Consider the following 20,166-nt stretch of genomic DNA (forward strand, 5'->3'; position numbering starts at 1 on the left):
TACGCGTCGCAACATGGAATACAAAAGTACATTAACAATTATATCTACTTTCAATTGCTCGAGTCTTTTTCAATCAACTAAATGAGCTTTTCTTTTTTATAAATATACTAATGTCATATTTAAAACATTATTATAGAGCAAATTTTACTTCCCTTAGATTAACTTCAATTATTTATATATGAAAAGGTACACTTTGTTGATTTAATTATTGAGTTGTAGTATTTCATACTAATACTATTTCTTACAAGAAAAAACTAATTAAGTTGGTTTAGAAAAAGAATCAAGAAATCACCACACGTTGCAACTAATCACACATATTAATCCCATTTTAATCAAACTTTTACCTTATCTTAATTTGAAGCTCCAATCTTAGCAATCTTATATGAATCGAGGTGGTTACCTAATTTGCTAGCTACCGACCAAATTGATGTTTCATTTTTTAATGATACGGTTATTAACCACCTAACTCCTATGTGGCATATCAAAACCAAAAAACGAAAATTCATTTAGTATTATTTTAATTAATTATTCATATTTCATTCCAAGTTATTTGAGTTGTAGTATTTCATTTCACGTTTCTTGTCGCATTTCCCTATATTATTTGAGTTGTAGTATTTCATTTCACGTCTATTGTGATATTTTTCTATATGACAAAAAAAATAGTGTAATATTAATTTATACTCCCTCCGTCCCCGAATAAGAGTCGCTAATTTTCATTTTGGGCCGTCCCCCATTAAGAGTCACTCTTCATTTTTACCATAAATGGTAGTAGGCCCCACATTCCACTAACTCACTACACTCACATTTTATTATAAAACCAATATAAAAAAGTGAGTCTCACATTCCACTAACTTTTTCAACCAATTTTTCTCTACATTTCTTAAAACTCGTGCCCGGTCAAACAACGACTCCTATTAGGGGACGGAGGGAGTATTATTTTACTCCCTCCCCCCTATTATCTTGAAAATTATTTATTACACAATTTTCACTCCAAAAAGAAATATTCAAGTAATATAAAACGAATGGAGTGAATTTTTAGTATAAAAGGGTATTAGAGTCACATTTTAAAAGTTTGAGGGGTAACATCGTGGAAAAGGAAAACTTCAGAGGCGGTAATGCAAATAATTAAATATATTTGAAAGGAAAAAAGATATTATTAAAAAAATAAAAGAAAATACCAAAAAAACGTGGAAGTGCTTTCATCTTCTCTCCATAAATACTCGAAAACATGATGCAGAAATACCAGAAAGTACCTAACTATTCAATCTCTCTCCTCTCAAATCCACACAATCTGCTTCTTCAATCTCTGATTTCATCACCGTTGCAATTTCTCTCCGCATTTTTCCTAATTCGTAGAAAGTTTGCAGCTAAACAGCTCTTCAGATTCCAACAATTTCGTCACTTATCCAGTGCTCTTCAGCAAATTCCTTTTTGTTCTCGCTTCTGCTGCTGAAGTCACCTGTGCTGTTGCAGGATTAATAATTAAAATTTTCGATCAATTTCGTTGATTCTCATTTTCGCTCCGATCGTCGCAAATTATGGAGTCGAGGAATAATAGTAGAGGACAACTCCAAAGAGGTGAGATTTAACACTGTGCGTGCGTGTGTGTGTGTGTGTGTGTGTGTTTGAGTTAGTTTTTGGCGCCAGTTTTGTTTTAGTTGAAACATTGTTAAATCAGTAAGTTGTGCATGGAATTTGATTTGGTATCTGTTTTTTCCTTTGTTGATTTTTTTAAGCCTGCTATTCTGAGTTTTTTTTTTCTTTCTAGAATTTTTATGTATGATGTTCATCTTAATTTGCTACTTTAACGCTTTCTTTTATTGCTGATTTATTAATAAATAATAAGTATACTCTAAAATGTGAAGAAATGAGTGAATTACTATGTTTTTAAGGTTGATTATTGAGAAAAATTTGCATATTGCAGCTGTTTGCTATTCAAACTCTGGGAGGAAGTCGATGGCATCACCATCTGTTATTGTTATAGGTTCCGGTTTTGCCGGCATTGCAGCTGCACGAGCTCTCCATGATGCGGAATTTGAGGTATATTTTAGTATGCAATTATGCATGATTAAGAAAGGATATAGATACAAGTCTTGAAACAAGTGAATTTCTGTGTGCAGGTTGTCGTGCTTGAATCGCGTGATAGAATAGGTGGGAGAGTGCACACTGACTACTCTTTTGGTTTCCCACTGGACTTGGGTGCTTCATGGTAATTGTCTCACTCTTCAACACTACTTTTATTTGTAGGCCTTCTTGAAATAACTAAATAAGTGCCTTCAAGCAACGAGCCGTTCTGTATATGTTTCGGAAATGCAAGCTTTGTGTATGATTGTAGAATGCAAAGATGTCAAAATCTTTGTCCATTTATATAATGGACAGTGTTTTAATTGTGTTGTTTGGAGCTTCAACAACTGAAAACGAGTTAACCCTTTTAGTTTGGTGTTGCTTTCTCTCTCCCTCTATACAATATATATTGATTGCTCTAATAATCCTAATCTTGCTTGCCACCATGTTCCTTCATGTTTCAGGTTACATGGTGTGTGCAAGGAAAATCCGTTGGCCCCTGTTATAGGACGACTGGGTTTGCCACTTTATCGTACTAGTGGGGATAACTCTGTTTTGTATGATCATGATCTCGAGAGGTAATTTTGCAGCTTCAAAAGAATGTGTTTTCTTATTCTTCCTTTTTTGTATGTGTGTATATATTGGCTTCAATAGTAAGTTTTATATTAGGTCTGACACATTGCTTTGATTCAGATAAGTAAAAAAAATCCATCGATTACTATCTAATATCTTCTCAATTTCAGTTATGCACTTTTTGATATGGATGGGGAGCAAATTTCCCCTGATCTTGTGTCGAAAGTTGGTGAAGCATTTGAGAGCATCTTGAAAGAGGTACGTCTTATCTCTTTACATGATGAGTGCTAGAGATTTATTTGGACACCTCATTAGCCTATTATATTTCTAATTGTTTCTCAAATTAATTTTCTGTAGACGGAACTCATAAGACAGGAATTCAGTGAGGACATGTCCATTAAGCGCGCCATCTCAATTGCTTTCGACAGGAGACCAGATTTAAGGTTGTATAGATGCAGCAACATCCTACACTTCGTATAAAGATACTTTATTAACGGTCCTCTAACGAAGATTCAACTCCTCTCTATTTCAGGTTGGAGGGCCTTGGTCATAAAGTTTTGCAGTGGTACCTATGCAGAATGGAAGGCTGGTTTTCTGCAGATTCTGATACCATATCACTTAGAGGCTGGGATCAGGTTATTTCCTTTTACTATGGCTTTTTCCTAGTGAAAAATCTGTTTATTAGTGACGAAGCTAGCTCCATCCTTGTAGTATGATTTTCATGGTTGGTAATATTTGCATTTACAGGAAGAGTTACTCCCTGGTGGCCATGGGCTAATGGTGCGAGGATATCGCCCTGTTATTAATACTCTTGCCAAAGGTCTTGACATTCGCTTGGGCCACAGGTAGCATGTTTCCTTAATGGCCTAGACTAACCCTTTCTAGTGAAGAATACTGATTTCAACCTTTCTTGATGTGAACCTTTTAGAGTGATCAAAGTCGTTAGGCGTTACAACGGAGTGAAGGTGACTGTAGAAGATGGGAGGACCTTTGTAGCAGATGCTGCTGTCGTCACTGTTCCTCTTGGTGTTCTGAAATCGAATTGCATCAGTTTTGAGCCGAGACTACCTGAATGGAAGGAAGCAGCCATCAACGACCTAGGAATCGGGATCGAGAACAAGATCATCTTACACTTTGAGAAGGTGTTTTGGCCTAATGTAGAGTTCTTGGGCGTTGTTGCTGAGACCTCGTACGAGTGCAGTTATTTTCTCAATCTGCACAAGGCCACCGGCCGTGCAGTGCTTGTTTACATGCCCGCTGGCCAGCTTGCCCGTGAGATTGAGAAAATGTCCAACGAGGAAGCAGCAAAGTTTGCCTTGGCACAACTCCAGAGGATCCTTCCAAATGCTGATGCGCCGGTTAGTCATATCTCGTGCACATGTGTAATGCTTGTGTTTCGTATGTGTGGCTGTAGACGTCGGAAATTCTTTACACGATGTTACTTGTGTGATCTTGCAGATACAGTACCTTGTTTCTCATTGGGGATCCGACAGGAACACGCTGGGATCCTACAGCTACGACAGAGTCGGGAAATCCCATGAGCTCTACGAGCGGCTGAGGATCCCTGTCGACAACCTGTTCTTCGCTGGTGAAGCAACGAGCATAGATTATCCGGGGTCTGTCCATGGTGCATACGCAACCGGTCTGATGGCTGCAGAGGATTGCAGGATGCGCGTCTTGGAGAGGTACGGCATGTTGGATCTTTTCCAGCCGGTGATGGGCGAGGACAGCCCGGTTTCTGTCCCGTTGCTCATCTCTCGTATGTAAGCAGTGTGGTGTAGTGGCAAGGCAAATGTATGGTGGTTGTTGCTTTGTGAACAGTTGTGGAAATCAGAAGGTTTCCCAATTGAGTGATCGGAGCATCAGTCCATGTGTGTGTATTAATGGTTAGAATGTGTTGGTATATTTCAGGCAAGAACGTTTGCTGTGTATAATGATGTAAAAGTGTATGTATATGTTGAGTGAATTTGTGACAATTCTGCTATTATCTTTAACTAAAGGCTGTGTAGTTAATCCATCTTGCCTCCCTCTTCGACGTTTGCACTTACAAATTCAAGAAAACACAACACTCATGAAAGAAACCACAATTTCTAAGCTGGTAATAAAACAGAATTTGATGATTCTTTGCAAGACTAGTTTCTAGAATGACAAAGATTTATGGGATAAGTTGTTGTGATCAAGGCAATTTTACATCATTGTAATAGGTTTATGCAAAATTTCTATAAATTAATATTCCTACTTCAAATAATCAAACAACAAATTTCTTTTAACGATTTGGAATTCTTTAATTTTTTTTATTTTTATTTTTATTTTTATCTTTTTTTTATATTTAGTTATGTTTATATTTTCCAACTAGGATATTAGGTGGAATATATTCAAATAATTAATATATTATGTGTTATTTTATAACGGAAATGAACGATTTCGTCAAATAAGGATTTGAATTTATCGAATATAAAAGTACAAGGATTTACTAAAACGAAAAAATTATATAAGGACCTATTGAAATAAACAATCAAAGTACAAGGACTTAAGGATGTGTTTTGCCATAGGTTTATTACTTCATTCTGGTACGTAATACCTTGAGACTACATTATGTTTTTACTTACTTCCAGTAAGTTTTGAAATGATTCATCACATGCTTCATCCGTATTCATTGGATTTTTTACTTTATTCACTTTAAAAAATACAATTCATTCCAATAGATTTATTACTTCATTAGAAAACATTATTACTTCATTGGACAAGATTTTTACTTCATTCCAGTAGGACTTCAAATGCTTCTACATATAGTTCATTCAAATAGTTTATTACATCATTTCTACGACTACACATAGTTCATTCAAATAGTTTATTACATCATTTCATGTGCTTATTACACAATTCAATTAGGCTAACATTTTACACAATTCAATTAAGCTATCATTCCATTTTGTTGTCAGCGCCGTAGCGGCAGTTATAGACATTGCAGAGAGAAAGAACGGTACGCGACGGCAAAACCGCATGTACGTATTAGACCTACTAGAATTAAGTTAAATCTTCCCAATATGTTATGACTTATTTGCCCTGGGCAGAAGTAAAATAGGCGGAAGGCGAAAATAATTTACACATGTGCATATTTCATCTATAAAAAATTAGATCTAAAAACCCTAATCTGGTCTAGTACTGCGATTCTATAATAAGGAGTGGATTTGCATGAGACTCAAAATATATATACTATATCATCACAATAAATTCAGAGAGGTGTCAAATACATCAGACCAAGCTACATACAACAGAATATTACATATATTGCAGGCCTCAACAGTCTGAAAAAGTGATAAAATACCTCTTGCAAACAATGGTCATACGAAACTTAACGTCTTACACATAAACCGAGGTCTACTTGAGCCACGCGCCATCATCAGTAGTCGAACAAGCCCACAGAGGGTATCCTGTTGAAGCTACCTCTCGATTCCTTGTGGCTCGTACGGTCATCGCAGCTGCTGCCATTGTTGGGAAGCACTTGCGACTGGGACGTATTAGGAAGGTCAAGCCCCTCTTTCCCCATGTGCTGTACTTCGTTAGGAGATAGAATCTTGATGCACGACACGCTATTTACAAACTCCCTGGATTGGACAGACACGAGAGACTCGATGAAGATGCTTCGAGTAATTATATGGAGCCGATAAAAAATTAAAGATGCTGTTTTTGTCAAAATAAATGCAAGACTGTAGTTAGGTGCTCTTACTGCCAAGGGTCATCGCCGAGGAGAAGAATGTCGTTCTCTCGGTCAACAAATACAAGCTGCCAGCCTGATCTCTGACGGTCATCCAATAAGCCTTCCAGCCTGAATAACTGAGCAAGCTCACTGCGGAGCTCGTTGTAGCTGCTGAACTTGGAAATATCGAGCGACCGTCCAAAGGACCCTGTTTTATGAACCTGATAAAAATGTTTTAAATTTGTGTTAATCTGTGAAAAAGAGTATGCATAGAAATATATGCCTACCCACCTTCACAAAGGTTCCAGGGGGTGGGTTAGTTTGGTCTGCATTCTCCGAGGCCTGCAAGTAGCCAGACTCATCTACGCAACTGGAAGAAGTCATCTCTGAGTTACGAGGAAACTCGGTGCCTGCAGCACTCACAAATGCAGGGGTAGCATAAGGCATTGAAAACGATCCGTTCTCATTGCCCGTGTTACTAAAGGAGGATGATAACCCATTCAGCATCATAGCCGAAGACGAGTCTGTAGTAACTCCATAAGGGCTTTTGTTGTGAGAGTCAGAGGCACCTTGGAGACCCAAGAACTCTCTTTCAGGAAACGGGGGCAACAAAGCTGAGAGGTCGGGGAGCTTGGGACCAGGTGTCACTAACTCATCCGGATGAAGCATTCCAAACTGGGAGACCTTGGGAGGGAGTTGAGGGTCTAATGCTACACGCTTTGATGACGAGGAATGAGAGACTAAGGTGTTGTTGGGTCCATGCCAGTTCACCATGCCTTCATTGGAGAACGAAGTTAAAAGGTTCTGAGGCATTGAGGGAGCATTAGAGGAAGAGACGTGGTTCCCGATGAGGTCGGAGAAGTTGTGCAGCTGGCTTGTCGAGGCCATCGCCTGCAGAGGCGAGAGCTGGTGTTGAGAGGCTTGCCCCATTCTTGGCCCGTGTTGGATGGTGGTTTTGTTTTGCTGATCTTGCAAGTGTTGATGCATTTGCTGAGACTGCTGAACTCGTTGCTCGTGTTGTTGCAGTTGCTGCTCCTGCTGGTCTTTGAACTGCTGGTGGAGCTCCAACTGCTGATGCAACATTTGAGCCTGAGACATGACATTCTCTGGGAAGTTCTGAACGAAGGTCTGCTGAGGGTTCGACTGCTGCAGCATTTGATTCTGGATCGGTGAAGCAGAGACGTTTTGTTGGAGCTGCAGGAGCAACTGATTGGGAACTTTAGAGGGGTCTAATGAGAGTGCATCTTGGAAAGAATTACTCGCCATCGAATGGTACATATCAGGTTGTAAACCAAGCATGGAGTTATCGAGCCTCGGCTGCTGCATGAATGGGGACATGCCAAATCTCTGGAAATTGAGCGACTGCATCCCTTGATCTCCAATTCCACCACCACCACGAAGCCATGTCAGTGGAGAATTAAGGCTCATATCACCATCTCCAACACCTGAATAGCCAAAGAAGTGAGTAACGAGAAGAGAAACATATAAGGAAACTGCACGTTTCTTAGGTAACCGTTAAAGCTCTAGAATGAGACCTGGAAAGGAAGGCAGTGCAGACGGCCATGGACGCTTCAATCTGAGGGAGAATGGAGACGGATACATGGGAAAGGTCATGAGGGGTTCGATCTCCCACAAGGATACTCGCGGTTGCCTTTCCCCTGCAGTTGATTCATCCCATCCAACCTAAATAAGAAATGCAGGATATGCTTAAAATAGTAAGAGAAACGTATGCTTGTCAACATTCAGCATTGAGCAAAAGAAGGCCCACTAGAAGTAAATGATAAAGCCATTCTTGGAAGTTTTAAGACTGTTTTCAACAGCTGTCAGTGTGCGTGAAACATAATCCCGAATTTCATCAAAAGTAGAAGGAAATGTCGAATGACTTAATAGAAATTATGCCATGATCACTCAATGCATAAAGAAAAATAATCGAATTTTGATCAAAATAGAGGGAAAAACCTTCACTGAGCGCCAATGTGAGTTTGGCCAGCGAACAGGATCTATATCACTGACTCCAGTAATCGTGCCCATATATCTGAGTTCAAACATATATCAGTACCATACGAAGAAGAACGGAATTCAATAGTTGGTGGGTGAATCATGCCTTCTTCATTTTTACATGTATACAGCAAACATTTCTCAACATTCTGTTGAAATACAAAGCACGCCAGCCGAGGGGCTCGTGAAAGGTAATAGCATCTTAAGAGGAAGATAAACTAACTTCAAATCCTACGTCATTCAATCAAGAAAGTTTACCAATTTTGGCATATACGCTATGACGTCAAGAAAAGAGAATGATGTTAAAAGATGTTTGTGTCGGTCGTATGGTGGTCCTCCGCCCAACTCCACAAAAGGAAAAGATCAGAAATCGGCAAGCAAATTGGAGACCTACCTACGAACACTTGATTCTTCTGTTTCAAATAGCATCCGGAAGCGCATCCCAACAGAAACACGTGTATGATACACTGCTTTGGCATACTTCACCAGTGATATGACAAACTCAGTCGGACTTGCCCTAAAATCAGAAAAGACACAAATGTGATTGCACACAGCTACTTAATTGAACCAAACAAAGCAGAATTTGTACCTTGGGTTGTAAAAGATAGTGAAGCGACTGTTTGTAGCTGCTGCATGAGCAGCTGCAGCTAGAAGACCGATGTGCATGCTATCACTGGACAGAACTGATGACGGCATAACAGTTTGAGGACGTTGAGCACGCCGAATTCCCAAAAGCAATTGATTGTTCTCATTCCTACCAGAGAGTTAAGTCCGACACGTGTAAGTTTATGGATAGGAATAGTATAGCACTAATATCATTTTACAAAATTTGTTGCATACCATATGAAAATAACGGCGTCTCCAGCGACAAGCCTCTTTGCACTCACAAACACACTCCATCCAGTGGTAAGGAGATGTCGCTTAGGCTGCCCTGTAAACAAGAATTCTTTAATTTAACTACTACTGAAGAACAAAAAATGTCAGCTTCAGAAAACTGCTAAAACAGATGATATCTTCAAGAACTCACCGCGAAATATGTGCCTAAATTTCCATTCATTTCCATGAAGATCCTTTGCGATCAGTTCTTGACAAGGAGGCGTTAGAGAAAAATCCTGAAGAAATAAATAGAAACATAGTTAACTAATCAAAAATTGCATTAGCGACCATAAAAGTAGGTAACTGTTGGACGTACAAGGGGAGGAAAAACTTTCTCAGCTGCTCGGCGAGGGACAGAGAATCCCCCATGGGTACTGGTGTCACTAGCTGTCAAAGTTTTACAGAAATAATTGGTCGGCTGTTTGTTCGGGGTGCCCAGTTCTGCTGGTAACAAGCATAAGTCTTTCTGCTCTTGCTGATCAAAATGGCAAAAGTGAAAAATCACATGAGCAACGAAGAATTGAAGGCCACATAAAATTCATAGCTGTAACAAGGAAGTTAATGTGCAGTACAGTGGTGAGTGGTTGCAAAGTCATCTGAGCATATACTTCATCTGTTTCAATATCTGCCTGTGATTTCAACATATTCAAGCATTAAAATCGCGTCATTATATGGATATGACAAAAATTTCAGAAGAAAAGGTGGCTTACATGCATGGTAACATTGTGAAGTTGGCATATTAGCTGTGGCTGCAAGCCCGGATAGCTAGGGATAGCCGAATCCACTTCCTTGTTCGTTGAGGCCGCAACCTATTTACAAATCACCACACATCTAAGGAGCCACCTAAAAACCCTAGAAACTTTGCTAATATCACAACATGCAATTAAGATATAGAGTTTTTTTTATTAAGAGAAGCAATTAAGATATAGAGTCAAATAATCAAGAACATGAATAACTTTTATTGTAACGAAAATCTTGAAATACTTAAGATTTTTTTCGAAGAAGTCAGCATGATTAACTGGATAACGAAGCTAATTTTACGTAGTTTTTCCAATCAATCATGCTTCCAACATGAAATAAAACAATGTGACTTTTAAGATATGTTTAGCTGCAAACTACTCACTGATTCATATAAAACACACACATATACACATCACAAGAAAGCCAAGGCGACAACATTCACCTAAGATTTTAACAAACTTCCAATTATTTCCAAGAAAACAACAACAATTACACTATTTTGTAAACTTGAACACACTAATTCTTCATCAAAGTTTACATCCAAGGAAATCTTGCCATAAACAACGATACCTGCTCGCTATGGCCTTGAGGAAAGTAGACGACTCGACTTCCAATTAAAGGAAGAGAGACCAGAGGGCCAGCACAGGCATGCCATAGCTCTGAATTCAAGCATTTCGTCTCTCCTGTCATCCAAAACCAGCAAGAAATGATTTTTATGCAGCAAGAAGTCAATTTTTCCACACCCATATCATAAATTCTTAAAACAACACCAGCATTTCCATATGCAGCACCAAAATCAGAGCTGGACTTGAAAAAAAGCACAAACACACAACTCACCCTCTTCAGTCTGAGCATTAAATCCAGTGGAAGTAGGTGAAGAAGATAACCTCATATTCCTTACTAATTGCAATCTTGCTCAAAACAAAAGGCACTAATTAATTTTCCTGAAATCAAAAGGGATTCATAAAAAAGGAACAATCTTGAAAGATATCCCTCCACCCCACCCCACCCCACCCAAAAACCAACTAAAACAGCTGATTCTTCTCATCCAAACCACACATGCACCCCTCCTCCCCCCAGTTTATGCAGCGTGCTTCCCCAAGTTCAAGAAAAGCTCAAAATAAGCAAAGTGGGGGCATGAAATTTCATAAATATCTGCTTAAAAACGAAAAGTTAAAGCAGATCTTGAAGTTGAAACAAACAGCCCTAAAGAGGAACGCAAAAAAGAACAAGAAGAGGACTGGTCCGAGGAATAAATGAACTAAAGTGAGCAAGTAAAAGCTAAACAAGAAGGAAATGACGAGTAGCTTTTGTAAACCATTGAGATCTCTGTCTCTCTCTCACCCTCACTCACCCGCTCCCTCTCTCTCTCTCTCTCTCTCTCTCTCTCTGAAGCTAAAATCAGCTACAGTCTACAGATCTTTCAGTATTTTTCTCTTTTTCCTTTTATTTTCTTTTCATTCATTACTCCCTATATTCTCGATCGTACACAAGTAAAAACGATGCCGGTAGTCATGGTAAATCCAGAAAAAGTACATCAATTATTGCATTCATTTTTTTCTTTTTCTTTAAAATCTTTTATTACAAAAGTACAAAATAATTGAAAAAAAAATCTAAGGGAGAAAATTATTGCAAAATTTTAAATCTTGGGTGCTGAAAGTTTCTTGAAAAAGTAACCAAAATTCGGACCAAGGAGCAAATGATTGAAAATACAACCCGAATGAGAAAATAATTGCAAAAAAAATCCAATGTTTAGCGATAAAAGTTTCTTGAAATGACAAAGATGTGATTTTTATTACAAGGTATTTTAGGGAAATGGAGTCTTGGATGTCTACTTTTTCATGAAAAGGAAACAATTTTAATGAGAGGATTGAATAAACTTTTGCAAGTTGCAAAACTACAAAACTAATAAATTTTGTTAGGATAATAAAGTAAAAGGAAAGCCCTTAGCATCAAGTTAAATTTAATGCTTTTAGAGATATTACTTATACTAGCTAATTATTTGTTAAATGCTTTTTTAAAAGATCACCGATTTGATTACAATGCATATTTACATGAGTACTTAGTACATTAATAAATAGATTAACACCGTCGAATTTAAAATGTGTCATAGAGTCAAGCTATAAAATACCATAACTATTTCTTTCGTATATAAAAGTATATTTTTTAAGGGAAATTGGTCAGAAAAATAGTAAACTTTAACAAAAAAATTGGTATTTCTCGTAACTATTAAAAGTGGTCTTAAAAATCATCATCTTTTCAAACTGTGCGAATTTCCCACACTAAAGTTTTCAACATAAATTTTGCCTACGTTGAATGCCAAAAAACCTACTACGTGTCATAGTCGAAGCTACATTTGATCTTGTAGGGAAGATGAAACTGATGATGATACGGATGCTCTAGAATTAGTATCGGCATTCCACGTATGCAAAATTTATGCCGGAAACTTTAGTGTGAAAAATCCGCACAATTTGAAAAGTTGGTGATTTTTAAGACCACTTTTAAAGGTTGTGGAAAATATCAAAATTTTATGAAAGTTGCATGTTTTTCCTTACCAATTTCCCTATTTTTAATAAATGTCATATATTCAATAGCATGGTGATTAAATTATTAGTCAACAAAATGAAAAGTATAGATTACTTCTTCCATCATATAAAAATATGAATATTGGGACTGCACATGTTTTAATACAAAATTGGTAAAATAAAAGAGATATAGAAATAAATAGTAATTAGAGTATGGTGTCAAAAAAAAGTAATTCGAGTATTGCTAGTGATAATGAGGCTCATCTCATTAAATAGAAATGAATTACCCCCTCCGTCATAAGGTAGTTGAGTGGTATTTCTTTTTGGTTTGTCCCAATGTAGTTGAGTCATTTCCTTTTTGGCAAATACTTTATCTTCTCTCAGAGCATCTCCAATGATCGGCTAGCGGACCGGCTAGCCGAACCATTGTAGGCGGCGAGCGGCAAAACGGCTAGCCGATCGGCGAGCTCTAGCCGATTCGCGGGCTCTAGTCGATCCGCTAGTCGCCATTGTAGGCCCGGAATCGGCTAGACTTTTTTTTTAATTATGTAATTTTTTTATAATTTACTTTTTTTTAATTTAAATAAATTATTGCATTTTCCCGTATCTTTGTCGTAAATTTAATTCCGTATTTGCATGATTGTAATTTTAAATTTTGTAATTCCGTAATTCGTGTGTGGAAGATGGATTTTTTTTAATTATGTAATTTTTTTATAATTTACTTTTTTAATTTAAATAGAATTATTGCATTTTCCCGTATCTGTGTCGTAAATTTAATTCCGTATTTGCGTGATTGTAATTTTTAATTTTGTAATTTCGTAATTCGTGGGTGGAAGAGGGGTTTTTTTTAATAATGTAATTTTTTGAATGAACTTTTTTTAATTTAAATGAAATTATTGAATTTTCCCGTATATGTGTCGTAAATTTAATTCCGTATTTTGTGTGATTATTAATTATTTGTTTTTAATAATTTTGTTTATTGTGACTGGGCTATTGCTTGTCCAGTTGCTTGTTCTGATGATGTGGCAGGAGGAGTTTTAGTGCTGATGATGTGGCAGGAGGAGTTTGTGGCTGGGTTATGGCTGAGCTATTCTTATTGGAGATGCTCCCATACTTTAGTTTCTCTTCATCTCTCTTACTTTATTTTCTCTGTTATTTTATTTCATCTCTTACTTATTCTCCCCACTTTAACACCTTTAACATATCAATTTCCTAAATCTCGTGCCCAAAAGAAATGTCCCAACTACCTTGGACGAAGGTCGTACTAAACATAGAATGAGTTATTTTTATGGGACAAACCAAAATGGAAAATGTCCATATTTTCCAAAAGGCTTTGATCACCAAGTTGAAGACTTCCATCCGTCCAATTCTTCTCCGTGACCTTCATTCTTCTGGTTGTTCGTGTGTTTATTGTCTCTTACCAATTATTTGCTTGAATAATGTTGAACACGAGTAGCTAAATACTTACATAGAGTTTTTGGTGAAGACTACGAGTTTAAGTTTTGGTTTATGCAATTGAATCTTTTTACCTAGCTATTGTGATTGTTTTGATTGTTCTATGTGTTTTATTATTTTTTCGTCTAGCCAACTTAAGAAATATGTTCGTTTAGCTAAATTAGTTAAGAGATAGTTAGCTTTACGTGGTAGAGGGAACGATCATCACTTAGATTATTTGCACTCAAGAGGGGATCCTTTGTGAGGGGCTTGGGTATGATGAGCTAAAGAAGTTAGATTCTAATCTATTAGGAGGAGACTTTGATAGTTATAATCTAATCTTTTGTGTAAGTGCACTAAGAGATGGCTTATTTTAGGGTTGCGACTTTCCTTTTAATCTTGGAACACGAAATAGATAATAGGTTTAGTTAATTGAATCAAGACTGAGACTTGTACGTTGGATCTAAAAGCTTTGCTTTTCTCCATATTTTATCAAACCCAATTTGTCTCTTGCTTGTTTACTAATTTGCAAAAGATCTATACTCATTTGCTTATATTACTTAAATGAACAAGCAATGCAATAAAATTATTTCTTCTAGTAAAAGGTTCAAAGTGAACATGAAGTTTTTACATGTATAAAGCACTCAAAATATGTTATTCAGTATACTAAGTCCAACAATCTCCCACTTTATACCTAAAATATGCTTTCGAGTATATAGAACTGCTAAAATCTTCACTTATACTCAAATCATGTGTTCGAGTATACACAACTACTAAAATCTACCAGTTATACATAAATGATGCATTGGTCATTAATGTATCTAACACTCAATCCTTCTCCTTCCACATGACGTTCAATGTGTTGTCAGGTAGGCTCTTTGTGAAAGGATTTGTCAGGCTTATAACATAGTGTACTTCATCTCTATGAGCTTGTTGCTCGTGGTTCCATTGAGTTTGCCACAACACCTTAATTATCACAACAGATAGAATTTCCTCCGTTCCCTCATAGTTGACGAAAAAAAATTCGGTGCAGAGTTTAAGAAATGGATGTTTAGTGTGTTAAGTAGATAAATAAAAAAAGAGAGGAAAAAGTAGAGAGGATAGAGTAGAAAGTAGATAAAGTGGAGAGAGTAGAGTAAGAGAGTCTAAATTAAGAGTGAGAAAAAGTGTTACCATATACTACTATAACTCAACTATGAGGAAACAGATAAAGTAATACTCCAGGGAATACTCGAAATCACGTTCAAAGACATTATAAAGTTCCATAAACAATTCCTTTGCAGCAGAAGCATCCACATATTCAACTTTCATAGAGGAGTTTGCGATGCAATTCTACTACACACTCCTTTTATGTCATAATTCTCCTCCTAATGTAAACATATAGATAGAGGTAGAGTTTCTTAAGTTCCAATATGTTTGAAATTAGAATTGGTATAACCCAAATGACATAGTTCCGATGCATACTAAACTAGAGCATGCCGTTTAGTCTTCTTTAGGTACTTTAGTATGTTCTTTATCGCAGTCTAATGTTCTTAGCATGAGTTTGATGATATTTTGCTACCATGTCTATATTGCTTTTGAAACTAATCAATATGATATCTACTATGCCGTTTATATTTTGTGGTGATTAAAAGACACTGATTTATCTGAAACATGTGATTTTGTATCACATCTTTATTGGACTAACCCGAACCTAATAAAAATATGATTTAATAACAGTTTCTTACTTGTATATTTTGAAATATGCTTACAAATAGTACCTGTCTTTACTTTAGCTTAACTTGTTTCATTCACAAAATAAATAAATAAGTTAAAACATTTTTCAAAACTGAATCATTTGAAACACACATAGTAAGAAAAAGAAGTGATACGTACTATTATACTAAGTAAATAATACTCCCTCTATTCTCTAACAATTATAACTAGACAATTATAAACCATTAAATGCACCAAAATTTATTCAATTGTAATGAAAATATCTAAAACCCTAACCCCCAAAACACTCAACCGCCATTCATATTTCAGTACTCTCTCACTCTCCTCTCAGATCTCTGTAGTCCTCGATAAACCCTAACCAAAACCCTAGGGTTTAATCTCCGTCCCCCTCTTCACCACAACCCAAATTTCCACAGAAACATTCGGAGAAAATGGGCAGCCTTCTTCTAATTAGGAGATCTTCTCGATCTTACTTGAGGACGCTGGCTCTCACCGCCGCCAGCCGTTTCATTTCCGTCCATCCGCAATCAGCTACGTCGAATGCGGTTTTTGGTGCACGGATTCACTCCTGCGCAGCTGGTTCGAGCCTTCCTACAGCTTATCCATGCGTAGGATCAGCGAGGGGTTTCCATTCGGGGCAGCCTCTGCGGGCAGCCTTTGCTATGGCGGATTATTCTGATACGGAGAAGGCCTCGAGCGGGCCCACGGATGAAGGGCTCGAGATCGCCAAGCTTGATATTTCTCCGCAGATTGTATCGGCTTTGAAGAATAGGGGAATCGAGAAGCTTTTCCCGATTCAGGTATCAATCTAGAATGCATAAATCGTTAAATGTTTTGAATACTGTGTGCTAGTGTTTAATTATCTTATAGCTTGTTGAAGCTGATTAGGGATTGACACTGTTATATAAAATTAGGTGAATTGTTTCGTCATTTCAAGAGCTAACAATTATGTGAGTTGAATCGAGTTCTAATTGAAGTTAAAAAGGAAACAATGAATTGAATTGTTGAGCTAAAAAGGTGTCTGTTTAATTATGATACTATCAATGTGTTGAAGGGAATGTGAGGACATTCGGGAATTGTGTTATCACCTATTGAAATTATTTACTTTTTTCGTTTCTATATTCCCACTTTTTTGATAATTTGATTTCTTCTAACTTTAGAGGGCAGTGCTGGAGCCTGCCATGATGGGCCGTGATATGATAGGGCGGGCACGAACTGGAACAGGGAAGACCCTGGCTTTTGGGATTCCCATCATGGATAAAATTATTAAGTTCAATAAGAAGCACGGGTAAGTATATAACTTATTCTTAAGTAATCAATTGGGGTTGTTTTATTAGGCTAATAATTTCTTCTTGCTTTTATTGTTCAGACAGGGAAGGAATCCGTTGGCCCTTGTCATGGCTCCAACAAGAGAACTTGCTCGACAGGTTGACAAAGAATTTGCAGAGTCCGCCACAGAGTTAGACACACTTTGTGTCTATGGGGGTGTTCCGATATCCCGCCAGATGAGCACTCTTGACCGTGGTGTTGATGTGGTGGTTGGAACTCCTGGCCGCATCATTGATTTGATTAAGCGTGGTTCCTTGAACCTGTCAGAGGTGCAGTTTGTTGTCCTTGATGAAGCAGATCAGATGCTTAACGTTGGATTCGCAGAAGATGTTGAGATGATCCTGAGCTTCATAAAGCAGAAACATCAGACAATGATGTTTTCAGCTACTATGCCAAATTGGATACTGAAACTTACCCAGAAGTTTCTGAAAAGCCCTGTTACCGTTGACCTTGTACGAGTCCAGTTTCTGTGTTTATTGACTTTTAATCCTTTTATGCGATCTTATTTATTTAGCTGTTTCCATGCAACAAGCATCATTTTGAGTTGATCATCTAATATGAAATCTGTTGTCAACTATGTTCTGCAGGTTGGAGAATCTGATCAGAAATTAGCAGATGGGATTTCCTTATATTCCATTGTTTCAGATATGCGGCAGAAACCAGCTATACTTGGACCTCTGATAACTGTATGAATCTTCCATTTAAGTCTTCTTTACATGTTTATTGTACACCAGTCTTGTTACTAGATTAATTCATCATATGTATCAGTATCTTATCATAATGTTCAATGCTCTGAGCTAAGCAGTACAACCAATTTTTTTTATCAGGAACATGCAAAAGGAGGTAAATGTATTGTGTTTACTCAGACGAAGCGTGATGCTGATAGATTGGCATATGCTATGCAAAGAAATTTTAAATGTGAACCTTTGCATGGGGACATAACACAGAACCAGAGGGAAAGAACTCTGTCTGCTTTCCGTGAGGGAAGGATCAATATTTTAGTGGCCACTGATGTAGCTGCCCGTGGACTTGATGTGCCAAATGTGGATCTTGTATGTTCTTGAATTATCTTGTTCATGTGTTATTTATATACTGGTCAATATGATAATTGATACACCATTGGTCCATTGGATGAGCTATCTTGCTATTTTCCTATTTTTTGTTAAAACATAAAGAAATTATTGATAGACTACTGGAGTGTGTAAATAATATCCTGCTTCCTCTGTATTTATGTTATATTATGTTTTCACTCACTTGGAATAAAGACCCTGCTTTTCCGTTTTTAGATTTGATATGTGTTGGATCTTTAATAGTATTAAATGAAATTGGCCAAACATGATGCTATATTTTAAAGTGAGATCTCACCTCACATAAACTTCTTGCTTGATTCATCAACAATATTTTTGTGTTGAGTGGATTATTACTTCTTGAGTAAGTTCAACTCATACACTCGTTTGATTCTAAGTCAAGTCAATAATCACTAAATTCTTAAAAACTGTTGTTTTTTATATAACTAGGATCTGTGCATGCTTCTATTATGTTTTCTTGACATTATCTGACAAGCTTTGTTCTGCTTAGGTGGTGCATTATGAACTTCCCAACTCTTCTGAGATTTTTGTTCATCGGTCTGGACGAACTGGCCGTGCTGGGAAGAAAGGTAGTGCGGTTCTTATTTATTCAGACCACCAATATAGGGAAATTAAATCTATTGAGCGTGAAGTTGGATGTCGTTTTATAGAGGTAAGCTCTCAATCAATGTTTTTCTTAAGCATTTCTGTAATGTTCATGTGTGTGCACTGATATTTTTGACAATTTTGCCTTCTAGTTTGTTCTTATAAATGCTATATATTGTGTATGTATAATACAACCGTGTCTATTTGAAAGAACTGTAAATCAGTCTAAGTATGTGACTGCCGGCTGCATATTATGTCATGTTTTCATGCTCTTCCAATTTTTTAGCTAAATCTATTGAAACTTTCCTGGTTTTTTAGCTCCCGAAGATAGCTGTTGGAGATGATGCTTTGAGCATGTATAGTTCCATGGATCAGGGTGGTCGTTCTGGTTTTGGTGGAAGCAGCAGGGGAAATGGTCGATTTGGGGATTCAGGTTTTGGGCGTTCTGGTGGTTTTGGAGATTTAAGGGGTGGTCGATCTGGTGGATATTCTGGTTCTTCTGGTGGATATGGAGGTTCAGGAAGCGGTCGTTTTGGTTCGGGTGGTGGATTTGGGGGACAGGGTTCAGGAAAATCCAGTGGTTTTGGCTCTAGCCGGTCAGGTGGTTTTGGGGACTTCGGGGGCTCTGGCCGCTCGGATGGTTTTGGTGGCCTCGGTGGTCCAGTTAGAAACAATGATTCGCGTCGCTCGGGTGGTTTTGGTTTTGGTTCTGATCGATCCAGTGGATCTGGAAAGAGTTCTGGGCGCTTTGGTGGTGGTTATAGCAATGATGATGAATTCTAAAGATATCAATGGTAATTCCCCTTTGCCTATGTGGTGTTTCATGAAATTGTGGTGCTCCATGATGAGTTATAGTTGTGATATAGTATCCAGTAGTATGAAAATCCTAAGCCTACATCCTTAATGTTTCACAAAAGGTTATCACTGTTGACTACTTGGCATTTGTCAGTTCGCATGCAGCAATCATTTCTTGTATCAAATCTACACAAGATCAGGAGGTTCAATTACTTGTGCATACTTATATATTGTGTTGTGTAAGTGAGTTGAGTTGAGCTGAATACTCAACCTATTTGAAATGCTATCTCTACTACCTAAAGTAACTTATGCCTTTCGCATTGCTACTGATAATTTTTGTCTACTCTACCTAACTCTCGGCTTTGACAGCATTATCGTAGCAGCAAAGGCAAGGATGGAAAAAGAATACCTTCTGGGAGCAAAGCTCGTGAGTCGTCTAGGATCCTTAAACCTTTTGGAGGAAGATGCAGGGATTATCTTCGTCGCTCTTCTGCTGCTGCTTAAGACTTGTAATAATATGCCATATGTTACTACTGTCTTGTTAGTTGCTAGTGTTCATAGTTGCTGATGTCAAAGCTTTGGATCGACAATTTTTGCTTTAGATTCTTTATGAAGGAATGGCTTATTGAACATCATCCGACATAATAATGCTCATATGTGTAAAACGGCAATAGGACTCATGCTGCCTCAACTGACAAACATATGTGCAATTATATAATCTAAATATTTATTGTCATAATCT

General features: G+C 37.5%; 3 protein-coding genes across 3 annotated transcripts; 2 read left to right on the forward strand and 1 right to left on the reverse strand.

Annotated features, from left to right (window-relative positions):
* The first annotated feature begins 1,236 nt into the window (after window positions 1-1,236).
* LOC121787529 (polyamine oxidase 2-like) lies at window positions 1,237-4,636 on the forward strand. The gene is made up of 10 exons (XM_042186285.1): window positions 1,237-1,578; window positions 1,925-2,040; window positions 2,121-2,209; window positions 2,529-2,642; window positions 2,808-2,895; window positions 2,995-3,080; window positions 3,170-3,272; window positions 3,385-3,482; window positions 3,566-3,995; window positions 4,096-4,636. The coding sequence occupies exons 1-10, from the start codon at window positions 1,539-1,541 to the stop codon at window positions 4,402-4,404; spliced, it is 1,473 nt and encodes a 490-aa protein (XP_042042219.1). The 5' UTR covers window positions 1,237-1,538; the 3' UTR covers window positions 4,405-4,636.
* Window positions 4,637-5,833: 1,197 nt separating this feature from the next.
* LOC121787213 (auxin response factor 17-like) lies at window positions 5,834-10,957 on the reverse strand. The gene is made up of 14 exons (XM_042185892.1): window positions 10,790-10,957; window positions 10,523-10,635; window positions 9,922-10,020; window positions 9,784-9,840; window positions 9,528-9,686; window positions 9,363-9,447; window positions 9,176-9,266; window positions 8,925-9,089; window positions 8,730-8,852; window positions 8,297-8,372; window positions 7,873-8,020; window positions 6,629-7,782; window positions 6,368-6,558; window positions 5,834-6,245 (listed from the first exon to the last, which is right to left on the reverse strand). The coding sequence occupies exons 1-14, from the start codon at window positions 10,842-10,844 to the stop codon at window positions 6,041-6,043; spliced, it is 2,721 nt and encodes a 906-aa protein (XP_042041826.1). The 5' UTR covers window positions 10,845-10,957; the 3' UTR covers window positions 5,834-6,040.
* A 4,916-nt stretch (window positions 10,958-15,873) lies between these two features.
* On the forward strand, window positions 15,874-20,059 carry LOC121787758 (DEAD-box ATP-dependent RNA helicase 53, mitochondrial-like). The gene is made up of 8 exons (XM_042186598.1): window positions 15,874-16,427; window positions 16,788-16,915; window positions 16,997-17,408; window positions 17,544-17,642; window positions 17,784-18,008; window positions 18,535-18,696; window positions 18,948-19,423; window positions 19,794-20,059. Exons 1-7 carry the CDS (start codon window positions 16,059-16,061, stop codon window positions 19,410-19,412), a joined length of 1,860 nt encoding a protein of 619 aa, XP_042042532.1. The 5' UTR covers window positions 15,874-16,058; the 3' UTR covers window positions 19,413-19,423; window positions 19,794-20,059.
* The last annotated feature ends 107 nt before the right edge of the window (window positions 20,060-20,166 follow it).

Source organism: Salvia splendens, chromosome 22 (genome assembly GCF_004379255.2).
Source record: "Salvia splendens isolate huo1 chromosome 22, SspV2, whole genome shotgun sequence".
Taxonomy (NCBI): Eukaryota; Viridiplantae; Streptophyta; class Magnoliopsida; order Lamiales; family Lamiaceae; genus Salvia; species Salvia splendens.